Below are 13,247 nucleotides of genomic sequence, written 5' to 3'. Positions count from 1 at the left end.
GTGAGCAAAGAGATAGAATGAGACGTGCTGATTTTCTTGCTATGAAAGTGAAATAGAAGAATCATCTAAGAAAAGAATTCTGGCACACCAGCAGATCTTTACTTCTTAATCAAAAAATTCAATCATTTATATCTCTTATAAATATGATTTTACTCTTGATTGCATATGAATATCCAACATATTCTGGCCCTTGATTTAATTATCTTCACAATATATTTTTGTGTGTGTTGTAACTAATTCTTATCCTACAGGATCCCTGTTGTGTGCACAACCAGCTATGTACGCATGATATACCATTAGTATACTGAAACACACTGTGCTGTACTGAGACAAGTTAAATGTACATGCTTGTATCCTAACTTAAGTTGTATACTAATTCTATCGGATTTTTAAAACCTCAGCAATAGGCTATAAGCACCTGTCCGCCAATGTCTGTCAAGGAGATAACTTCATATGTCCACATCAGCTTGGAGACATCTAAAAAGAATTACAGGGTTGAGAGTGATAGCTAAGGAAGGTTTTTTTGTTTTTCGTTTCATTTCGTTTTTGTTTTGTTTTTTTATAAACATGTTTTTAAATTATCTTTCTTTGAGCTTCTCTATGTTGCCTAAAGAGGGCAGTATAAACCAGCAAAATACATTCTACTTTGTGTTACAATATTTGTCATTCTGACTTAAGTAATAGACATGAATATGCATAGCATGTGTAGGTATTGTGTGACAAGATGTAAAAAAAAAAAGCCTAGAGCCTTTTCTGTAGAGATGGTTTTCATTGTTAATATATTTTATGCAAATTAGTCTGTTGGCCAGATGTTTCTTGGAACAGATTGCAATATACAATACAGATGTGTGCTTAAAATGTCAACGGTAACAAAACTCACGTTTAATTCCATTAAGTGTATGAGAAAGCGGGTAATTCCATTGAATTCATGGCAAGAACATACAATTTGCTTTGATTGAATGATAAGGTAATTCTTAGTTGACAATGAAGGTATTTGAAGCTTAGTAAGTCAAAATATAATTTAATGTAAATGTAATACTGGGTAGTAATTGCACAGAATTTAATATTCAAAATTCAGGGTATAGAGCAATTCTCATTAAAATATAGTTTCTCTTTGTTATTTTCATCACTCACTTTATTTGTATATTCTTTAGTACAGCAACAATGAGGAGATTACAGGGAAGTTTTTTTTCCTGTAGTCTGAACTGACATCCATTTAGCACTGCAGTGCAGCTGCAGTGTAGACCCTGATGTGTGGGAGGGATTAGCGAGGCCATGGGTCCCTGGAGTCCGTAGAGTTGTTCCATACATGAATTGTTATCTGTCCTCAACCGTAGTTCTTGTTTTTCTTCCTACACTTTTAGATTTATTTGAAAGGGAAAGATCATGAATCAATTTATTTTTCTTTCATGCAAGATTATACTCTAATGGAAGGACTGTACACACACACATATAACAAAGCACCTCATCCAGAATTATTGAAGAAAGCATTTTCTCTCAGCTGTATTAATTAGATTCATTTAACTGTTAAGAGTAAATTCCTCCACTAATGAAGACAAAGCAATATGAATATAACATCCATCTTCAGGAATTAATATAAGTAATGAAAGAAATAAAATCAAATACAATTAGGGAAATTGTTTTAACCTGTTTTTAAAACTGTATCTGTAACACTAATACAAAGTCGGTTGTATGCAATTATTGAGTATTCCCTAATCTGAAACTTATCATTTATTGTACTTCTAAATTTTAGAAATTTTTAAATGATGTTTCTTAAAATACTATAAATAGGGCAAATATATATACATATATATACATATATGTGAGTGAACATGACTAAAAGATGCTTGGTCTAAGTCACACAAAGAGTCAATGCAAACCTAACCCTGGGAATGTACTGTTAGTGTCTGTCTCTTAGAACATGCTTACATGACTGAGAACAATAAAATATATATTATGCTTAAATTTCCACACCAAAGTTATGCTGTTTTATTCTCAGCCCTTTAAAATGTTAAACTTATCCTCTATTGCTTAAGTGCATCACTATTACTTAAATAACCCATCTACTAAGCTCTATCAAAACATATATTTCAGTCTCAAATAGATGGAAGTAATTGTTACTCTCAATAGCATACAAAGCAGTTAGTACACTGTCTGTACTTTCTTTTTCTCTTTTCTTTCTTTTTTTCTTTCTTTCTTTTTTTTTGTTTTTTTTTTTTTTTTGTTTTTTTTTTGTTTTTTTTGTTTGTTTGTTTTTGTTGTTGTTGCTGTTGTTTGGTTGATTTTTTGGATACAAGATTTCTCTGTGTAGCCTTGGCTGTCCTGGAGTCACTTTGTAGACTAGGATGGCCTTGAACTCACAGAGATCTGCCTGCCTCTGCCTCTTTGAGTGCTGGAACCAAAGGCGTGCACCACCGCACTCAGCCTGTCTGTACTTTCATCAGGTGTTTCATACTTTACAACACACCTAGGCTTTAATAATATGCAAATACATAGACTGGTCCTAACTACTCAGTTACAGAGCTGAAGATCACATCTCCCAGAGAACCTATAAGAAATGTCCATGGAGAAGAAAATAGGTAGACAGATAGACGATAGATAGATAGATAATAGATAGATAGATGATAGATAGATAGATACATAGATACATAGATAGATACATACATACAATTATAATGGTAGATGATAGATGATGACGGTTTATTGATGATTGATGAGAGATAGATAAATAGATATAGATGATCAATAGATAAATAGATAGCAGATAGATGATTGATAGATGATAGACAACAGATGATTGATAGATATAGACAGAGACAGAATACATAGATGATAGATAGATACATGATAGATAGATGGTAGATAGATGATAGAGATAGAGTTAGATTGATGGCAGATAGTGTGTGTTTATAATGCCTGCATATAAATGTAAAGTGCATTTGTGTTATGTATTTTCATACATATTTCCCACATAAACCACATGTGTGTATATGCACATGCATAAGCTATATATTTAGTTACACACCCCATATATAATTTACATATGATACATATTATAATGAATCTATGTAGTCTTAACCTTATGTAAACGTCATTAACTCATACTTTTTGTTCTTAAACTTGAACCTGGTCCTGATTCAGGCAGTCTAGGGAGGTTTTGGTGTGGCTCCAACTTTGCATTCTTAAAAAGTTACAGGTGATGCATACCTCCTATTCTGTGGGTTAGAGCTGATGATATAGATAAGAATATTAACCACCATTTGCGATTACTGGACACCAAAGGACTTTCAGAGCAGGTTACTTCATTTATTCCCCACAAACTCTTTCCATTAAGGTAATAGTTATAATAGGACTATGGTGAAGAGAGCCATGAAAAAAGCAAGGTGCTATTTTAAATGTTATAAGGACATTTCTTTGTATTGATATCAGATTATTTATGGATCTGCCTCAGTCTCCAGAGAGAACATAATGGCAGGCACACATGGCTGACCCAAATAAAATATCAAAATTTTGGCCTTCTCACAGGAATATTCACTACAATACAAATATTTGTTTTATTATATTTTTACTGTATAGCATATATAGTTTTTCATTTTAAACACACCTTTGAATTTCATATTTTTTAGCAAATATGCCTATGATTATCAGCTCCTGTGAAATGTGGGTGTCGTCATATTTCTTTGTTGTGTTTTCTAAATGAAGCAATTCAATTCTTAGCTCTATGCCCCCAACTCTAGTAACAGAAAGAGGCTGTTGTGTGAAACCACAGTTAGACACATAGTAATGTCAGGTATGTGCATTCATAGGAGCTTCAATTATCCCAAATTTTAAAGAGCATCATACATTTGAAATTAATTTTTGTGTTTCTTGTCAGTAAAGCATTTAATACAAAACATGAATTGTCTCAAGTTCTAGGAGTGTGAAGACTTTCATGAGACCTTCAACATAGCTTTTTAAGCACCGTACAGTTCAGTAGCCAGGGTCAGGGAGAGTTGAAACAGGCCTCCGGGAACAGCTGTCTTAACTTCCACCAAACTACCTTCAAAGCAAAGGAAAAGAGTGGAGGCGGTTTACCACCACGCGCAGTTCTGAGGTTGTTTGTGACAACCTGGAAGGATAACTTTGTTACAGTGACTTTTGTCAAACTTTTTTGTACAATAAAGATTAGACTGATTAGACTTAAAGTGGCTCACCAACTTTTACATTAGCTCAAGGATTGTCTTCAGATTTTTTTTTCAGTCTATACATGTATTTGAAGGCAATTTATTAGACACATGTGTTTTTAAGTTCACATGAAATAATTTTCATTTTTGCAAGAAAACAGCAGACACAAATTTGAGAACAGGTCTGACCAAAACACATGATATGCTTGCATGAAATTCTCAATGAAACGTAAAAAAATTGTTTTTGAAAATAACATTTAAAATCAACTTATGTTTCAAATTGGAAGTTTGCTTGATTGAGAAGTTGCTAACAATTTTTATTAATTGTTTATCAAATTAAAAGTTTAAAATAAATACATTAGATTAATTTTAGACTGTCAAGGTTACATATGATGATTTAGTGAGTAACATAGTTTTCCTGACCTTTATTTTTCTCAGGATTTTAAAATTAGTTTATTTTTGTACATATACATTTATATTATTACACATATATACAATAGATTGCTTATAGCAAGAAGAACCATGACACAATCAGGAATTATATAAATGTTACATTCTTAGTGTTTTGGCTATTTGTATTTGACGGCCTTGAAGAAGACATCTTTCCTATCTTGGTGCATCTAAATTTCTGAATGTAAATCAATCTCCATCACATATTGTCATTATCAACTTAAAACACCTATCTAGACCTAAAAACATCTTAATCCCTAAACAATTAAGCTTCTTTGTAAAACTAAGCTACCTGGTCTTCAACTCCCTCAGAGACTTGAGAAGGAGTAAATTTAATTACCTGAGTATGCTGGGAGTGCAGGTTAGTAGCTTTCCAAATGAGAAGATGACAGAGACAGTTTTCTACCTGTATAGTCACCCAAAACTCTTTATAATATTGGAGCATCTTCTTCAGCCTTCTGGCCCAATATATCTGAAAGAGATATTGGTAAGGCAGGAGCTATTGAGGACTTGCTTGCCCTGCCTTGGCAGAGTTTGGCTGTCAACTATGCCTGCATCCAAGCTTGCCCTTTTTTTAGGCAGAATTCTGTCTGTGGTAGAAATGAGGACATTTTGCCCAGTGGCTCGTTTGCCACATTTGAAGCCATCTCCATAAGGATGTTCTTTGATGCTCATCATCTTCTTTGAGGTAGGCTGGGAGTTGCCAGGAGTTAACCTGTCTCATTGTCAATGAATCTTTAAAGTAATAAAAATCTTTTCAAATGCCATATTCTACATGTCTCTGGGGTTTTTTGAAGACCTTGTCTTTCTATAGAGTCATATCTACCTGCTGTACCTAAGATGTATATTCTTGTGATAAAAGTAGACTAGCAATTGACATGACCATGACCTGACTTTTATTTTTAACAGTAATTTTCTAATGTTGATACTCCAGTTTTCCTTTGAGCAATTTTTCCCACCAGTATTAGTTCCAGATCCTGCTAAAACATCCTACTCTAATGATATCTCTAACACCTTGTTTTAATTTTTAAACTTCATTTTACTTAAACTGATGTATAGACAACCTTTGCCTCATAGAGTCATATTTAAAGGTAAGTAGCAACAACGCAGGTTGCATTTAATCAGTTGGAAAATGCCATTACTTTTCCTTCATCTTAAATCTCAACTCTCTCAATTTTCTCCGACTACAGAGGCCAGTAATAGTAGCCATGAGTCTCGTATTGGTCTAGCTGAGGGCTTGGAATCTGAGAAGAAAGCGGTTATCCCCCTTGTGATCGTGTCTGCCCTGACTTTTATGTGTCTAGTGGTTCTTGTTGGTATTCTCATCTACTGGAGGTAAGTTGAGTGTTTTGGAAATTTGCATTATTAAAGCTCAGACTTCTGCCTATATTTAATCTGAAAGCGCTCCAAATCATATACAAAGTTCTTTTTGCATTAAAGTAACCATTAATATATTCACCTACAAGCAAGGTAAACTCGTGAATCTAAAGGCTGGTGTTTTCTATACTCAAAGGAGTGAAGGTCAATGGAAGAACTTGAACTTCAGTTAATATTTGCTAAGGCGTCTCGACATAGTATTTTCGTGTTAATCAAGTTAACATCCAAACGTTATCATAGCCTTTACCATAAATAATAAGTATTTTATCAACTGTTATAAATATAAAAGTTATTATTTAGAAAAATAATCTTCGATAATCTTATATGAAAAATATTATATGAATTTTATAAGATGTATATCAATTGTGTGCAGTAATGAAAAAATCATAGGCTACAGGCAGAGATAAAAATTAAGCAGCTGTAATATGAAGATATGGAAATGACTATGTTAATATGCAAAGGCATTTAGAACTCTTTATAATTGTCTTTGAAGATGAAACGTACTCTCCAGGAACCCTTCAATATCTTTCAAGGACCAGGACAGTATAATAAGTTCCCTTCCTTGTACCAAGAACAGACAACTAAGTCATGAATTTACCAAAGACACAATATGTCAGTCAACCTGTCTCATGGAAAATAAGAACTCGATGATGATACAAAAATTTTCTTGCTTAGTAATTTATGCTGTTCTTCTAGAGGAGAATTGTGTTCAGGAGGTCTGTAACAGCTTCTTTCTGTTGAACAGCAGCCTTCTGTAAGTCCAAACCACTGCTCTTCAATTGTTATCCCAAAATGTTTTTTCTCAGCCTAATTATTAACTGTTTCCCATATGTCTGGTTAATAACCATGTCAACTATTGTCAGGAAATTAAAATTTAAAAACACAGTAAAATTTGAATAAGCATCACGGCTTTTAAGGAACTCATGGTTACTGAGGAAAAAACACTTTCCTAGGAAAAACTATTTTAATATTACACAAACATACATGCATAGCAGCTGGAATCTAATGCAGAGTGATCAGAGAACAGGGTACCTTAAGAAGCCAGGACTGGCAGTTAAGTGTAAAGCGAGATGTTGGGCTGGGCCTCCATTTGGTTCTGGAGTTAGAGAGGCTGCATTGCAGGCAGATGGATATACACAGAAGGTCCAGGAAGCTGAGTGAACTGGACTGAACGTGCCCAAGTCAGTGTGTCATAGTGTGTAGCTTGATGTTGTTGATTGTATGTATCTTGATGTTGTTGGGCTACAAAGAAACACTTCTAAGACTAACCGTGTCTCACATCTGATTTCCTGTATGAAACAGAGTAGGCTTCAAGATATGCCAAGAGATCGTGTTTTTGTTAGGAGCGCATTTACTCAATAACAAGATCAAAAGCTACTTTCTTCTGTCTGTGCTCTTGTGCCTACTGTCACTTTCTGTAGAAGACGGCATGGTTAGCAGAGTCTCTGAACACTGCACACAGCTTATAAATGTTTATTCAACCAGCTTTTGTTTGATTTTTCTTCCCCTCCCACTAGACTGGTTGCCCAAATTTTTGAGGACATTTTTATAGTCAGTTTGTTCAGTTTACTCATCTTCTCTAATCTAATTTTCCCTACAAAATGAAATGTTTAGATGAGTTAGAGTTTGTTTTAGACAATTTTAACAAAAGATGGAAGATATAACAAATCATATCTCATATTAAATAGGACTAATGATAAACTCTAATAAAAGGGCAGGTGATTTATATGTAAATGAAGTAGTTAGAATACGTCTCATAATTTCTACTAACTGTTCTAAGCTATCTTGTGCAAATTTAAAATTCATTGTGTTTAATATGGTCTGATAGTTCATGAGAAACTAAAATCCGAGTGTTTTTAACCTTTGGATTACTCAGTATCTATTGTCAGGAAAAACAGATGAAATTGTTGAACCCATGCCTCCTAGTTCAGCTGGTCTGACTGCTCAGCTTGCTTTGGGGATTTCTAAGAGTCTGTCTTGCAGTGTTCTAGGATTAGACGCAGGCTGCCATGCCTACCTGGCTTTTGTATAGATTTCAAATATCTGAATTCCAGTCCTTAAACGTGTGTGGCAAGTGCTTTGCCAATGGAATCATCTCCCCAGCCCGTATCTCTTACATCTGAACTGCAAACATTTTAATATGTACTACATACACATCTTCACCATTACCCAATTTACATTTTTTTCTGTGTATAGACTTCTTATTTGCAGAGTAATATTTTTAAAGCATTAATGTTTTGATTTTGATGACATCACTTCATCCATTTCAGTGGTTGCTTATGACACTATTATGTCTAAGAAGGCAGATCCTACCCTGAAGTCATGAGGACTTTACCTTGTAAATTTTCCTCTAAGCATGTTGCAAAGACGAATGGCTCACACTCCCTGAATTGAAAGTTTGCTCCAGATCTAGAGGAGTCAAAAGTCTAAGTTCTGGCAACTACGAATAAACCAGCAGTGCAGTGCAGTAGAACGGAGAACCTAGAAATAATTTCTTATGTGCTTGATCAAGCTTCAGACAAGAGTCCCAAGCCCTTCTCATGAACAGAGAACATCACTTTAACAAGTGGAAGGAGGGAACAGAAGATGCGTGAGATGGACCTTTTCCTCATCACACACACACACACACACACACACACACACACACACACACACTAGCTCAAAACAGATCAGAGATGCCGACAAGATGGCTCAGGAGACATTGAGTTCAGTCCCTGGGATCCACATTGTTGGAAGAGAGAACTGACTCATAATGTGACCTCTGACCTCCACACACGTGTACTCCCTGCATATGCAGGCAAAGTAAGCAAGTAACAAGTGAAAAAAATTTAAAAGATCGTAGACCTAAATGTGAGAGGTAAAGCCACAAAGTTATTTAAAATATTCAAATGTGCTTCTAATATAATTTTTAGTAGAAAATTAAGCTCAAAGTAGAACCCTGAGTCCTATCCTTTGCCTCATTTACCTGTGTGTTTACCTGTGCTTTGTAGAGACACTGAGAGAAAACAGTATAGCAGAGAGATGGAACAAATTATAGATGGTAAAAACCGAGCCCCTTCCCCAGTGTCACCTCTAATTTATCAGGTGGCCTTGGTCGTGTCCCTTCTGAGCCATGAATTTTGCATTGGGCAGTACCTGTAAAGTCATCTTTAAGTGTGTTGTGAGACTTTCATTAGGTGGAGTGTGTGTGAGTGAATGCATCTGAATGTTGTTTTTCTATCTGTGTGAGGACTCTGAGAAGGGATATAATTACACATTTCCAGCTTTTAATTCTAAATACTGCTAAAGAAAGGTGTAAATTAAATAATCAGATTACCATTGATTGATGGGACCTGTGTCCACAAGTTTAAAACAGTCATCACTTTTTTCAGCATGGCGGAGTGATAATTAGCAGAAGACACAGTTATCAACACTTAGCACGTAGACGTGAAGACACTCACTGCTTATTTGGAACAGATGGGATATAGAGGCAGAGCCTTGTCATACATTAAGTAATATGTCTTGGAATTGTTTTCCAGATGTTTTAAGGTATAATTTACATGTGCCACACCATAAGTTTATAAGATGCAAAACTACTTCCACGGGGAAGATTTATTTATTTATTTACAAATAAAGAAGAACTACAAAAAAATTTAAAGAGCATCTTAAAAGAGGTAGAACATGAAAAATAACAGCATTTTGCGTGGCAAAACAGCACATCATCAAATGTATGGGGGACAGGACATTCCACCAATACAGTTGTTTTCCATGAAGAAATGGGACTAGGAAATATAAATTACTTCTCGACCTTAAATTCGTATTTGTGGGTCCTTGGACACAACTGACAGCCCTGAGTGTAGGATCCCAGTACCATATGACCTTCAAGGAGAACATCACTGCAAAATGTACCTAATCAACTGTGCCTTCAAAGAGAACATCACTGTAAAATGTACCTAAGCAACTGTGCCTTCAAGGAGAACATCACTGTAAAATGTACCTAAGAAACTGTGCACCTTTAATTCTTTGCTCATACAAGATTTTTGGTATGATTTATAGGAGTTTTTGGAAAATTAATGTCAAATCATCACTAGGCCACATGTCAAAATCCAGTGAAAGACTTCATTGTGTGTTTAAAGCTAGCAGAATTGGTATTAACCAAATTCCTACAACACACATTAGCAACATGGCAAATTAGAATGTTTTCAATTACATTTTTTATATTCTATTAAATGCTTTCTTCTTCCCCTCCTCTCAGTTACCAGTTCATCCTCTGTTCATCTATTTAACTATCAATGGATCTATATCCCATCTCTTTCAAACATTCTGAAACTTCACGTTTTCTTACTTGAGGCTCAGACATAGTTGGTAGGGATTTTTTTTGTTTGTTTGTTTTTGTTTTGTTTTTCAAGACAGGGCTTCTCTGGGTAGCCTTGGCTGTCCTGGAATCACTTAGTAAACCAGGTTGGCCTCAAACTCACAAAGATCCACCTGCCTCTGCAGATCTGCTAGGATTACAGGTCTCCACCACTGCACCCTGCTGCGAGGATTTATCTAGCCAGAGGATAGATACCAACAGAAAGTTATACACAGCATTACATATTCTTTTTATATCATTTGGCAATACTTATAGGAGAATGGGCTTTAGGTTAGTAGACAAAGGAAATGGTTAGTTAACTAAATATGATGTGTGACATCAAGCCCCTTGCTTCTGGAGATCCCAAGTCAAAACTAAACTGAGTACTAGGGGGGATGCTGAATGACTTGTGCACCAGCTGTGAATTGCAGGAAGTCTCAGAAGGCATGTCCGAAGTCCATCACCTCCATGTCAGTGTCAGAGCATGCTAACCACGCTTGCATACACCACACATTTTCCCTGTCATGACTGCTCCAGGACAGACTTAGAGTCACTCATGTGGACCATCACTAGCACAGTCTCTTTATCTGTATCTGTGGGCCTGGTTGTTTCCAATGTTCCCAGTCCTCATCTGACTACAGATTCTGCTTTCCAAGATAAAGCTGGTCTCTGGGTGCCTTTGATGCGTAATTGCTCATCCACACATCTTCTTATAATACTACTTGCTCTTGCTCTCTCTCCTCCTTCCTCCTCCTCCTCCTCCTCCTCCTCCTCCTCCTCCTCCTCTTCTTCTTCTTCTTCTTCTTCTTCTTCTTCTTTCTCTCTCTCTCTCTCTCTCTCTCTCTCTCTCTCTCTCTCTCTCTCTCTCTCTCTCTCTCTCTCTCTCTCTCTCTCCCCCCAAGGGCTTTATACTCTAGGAGCCAAGTGTTGTCTTGCTATGAATACTGTTGCTTTATGTTTTTCTTTTCTTTTGACACTAAAGTGAGAAAATAAGTTACAATTTTACACAATTTTACACTGAATTCACTGAAAAAAGTACCTTGGAGTGCCTATAACATGGTGACATTGATGAATAACATTGTGGTAATTAACTATTTTGCATGATTGGCCTACATTTTGGCAGAGGAGACTAACTGTAAATGTAAAAACAAAACAACAAATGCATAAGTAATGGAAGGTTCCTGGCTTAAGATGATTTAACCTTTTTTGTCCTTATCACACTGACAAAGGAGTTCACATCCAGTAGAAACTGGACTTAAATTTTTAATTTGACTTTTACCCCCTGACTTGCCATATGAAGTTTAACTATTCTCTTGAGTTTCTGGGCAGTAATAATAACTCAAACTATCCAGTCAGCCACTTATCATAGAAGCAAATAACAAACACTCTACTTTGCACTGTGTTGCTAAGTTATAGCATGTGGTGGACTGGGTATGTATTTAATGCATTTTCAGCTCATGGTGCTTTTCTACTGAACAATGAGTGTATCCAGAGCTAGTCCCATCCTAAGTAGAGAAGGATTTGCATTTTCCATAGGGAATGTGCCACAGCGCAACCAAAGGGAGCAGAATGGTGACTTGGATATTCAGGGCTCTCAGGGGATGTAGTATTGGGAAGGAGGCCTGTGGGCAGACAGAGCAGCAGAACCCAAGGTGCTCACGTGGTACCACTAGAGATTCTCTGAGAGAAAGCGAGATCAGGGGTAGCTGCAGCCTGCTGGGTGAAGGGGTTAGCTGCAGCAAAGTGACAAAGATCGGTGGAACTAGGACTTTATCGTCCTCGCTAAGATAACAATATGATTTTAATAACAGTGGGAGGCAATTCAAGAGCTGTATCCAGGGAACTGATTTACTGGAAAAATATGAAGATTTAAGAGGTCACTGAATAAGAGCAAATGTCATGATAAAGCTCATTAGGATAAATAACTTGTAGCTTGGAGCTCTAAAATAGAAAATAAGATTAACGTGTTCCCTTAGAGAGAGATTTCTGTTGAAACTCAACCATTCGTGAATAACTTAAATAAAATAACACACATCAAAAAAAGTCATTAGCGGTTTTAATTACCTAAATTTCTTAAATTAAGGGATGACTCGCTTTATTGTATAGCAGTAGTTGTGTCTTTGCTCTTCTCAGTACTCTGTAGTGTGCTCTCACCAGATGTTACTCTTATTATCTGAATGAAAATAGATGCAGGTGACATCGTAGGTCACAATTGTCATTGATTCTAAATATATTCATTCTCCAAACGCTCATCAACAACACTAGCATCTGTCAGAAATAAAATCACCTCTAGTTTTGCTTGTGCGCTCATTATCCTCTCTTAAGTCCCATCGCTGCCGTGGTAGTACACAGTGAAAGCTGCTTTCCTTTTTTTCTCAAAGGGATGCCTCTGTGGAATTTCATTTCTATATAGACATAGCTTTCCCAACCAGACCAATATGCTCCAGAGGGCATGATTGTTTTAAGAATGTCAGGTGGGAACTTTCTTTACTTTCAACCCCTGTCCTGCGAAGTTGGCAAGACACCTTGGTACATGCCAATATCGGAGAGTTCCCAAGACATGTTGTTTCCTACATCAGCAGAGTAGTATTTGGTACCAACCTCCCCCTTCAAATGCTACTCTGCTTTCAGCTTCTCTGATGTCAGCTTACTCTTTTGCAACTGGTACTGATAAAAGTGAGATAAACTCAGATGACATGGAATTCCTGTAGATGGAATTGTTACTTTTCTGGTCATGTGTCCACTTCTGTTGTGATCTAGAAACTTCCATCTAAATTTTCTAGAAGCCCAGCTTCTTATGTGTTCTTGCCTTTCCTTCCAGAAAATGCTTCCAGACTGCTCACTTTTACTTGGAAGACAACACATCCCCTCGAGTGATCTCTACTCCACCAACACCCATCTTTCCAATTTCAGGTAATGGTGTA

General features: G+C 36.3%; 1 protein-coding gene across 9 annotated transcripts in view; it reads left to right on the top strand.

Moving 5' to 3' along the window:
* Nucleotides 1-13,247, top strand: part of PTPRZ1 (protein tyrosine phosphatase receptor type Z1) — a 184,648-nt gene that overhangs the window by 138,556 nt on the left and 32,845 nt on the right. For all 9 annotated transcript variants that reach the window (XM_084787565.1, XM_084787564.1, XM_084787563.1 and 6 more), the window contains 2 exons: nt 5,804-5,948; nt 13,145-13,236. In XM_084787565.1, the coding sequence (XP_084643691.1) occupies nt 5,804-5,948; nt 13,145-13,236 (237 nt within the window). The remainder of the gene's footprint in view (nt 1-5,803; nt 5,949-13,144; nt 13,237-13,247) is intronic.

The sequence above is a fragment of the Acomys minous genome (genome assembly GCF_964271855.1).
Source record: "Acomys minous genome assembly, chromosome: 6".
In the NCBI taxonomy this organism is placed as follows: Eukaryota; Metazoa; Chordata; class Mammalia; order Rodentia; family Muridae; genus Acomys; species Acomys minous.
The sequence above is the reverse complement of the archived record's forward strand: the minus strand, read 5'-3'. Positions and strand labels throughout refer to the sequence as shown.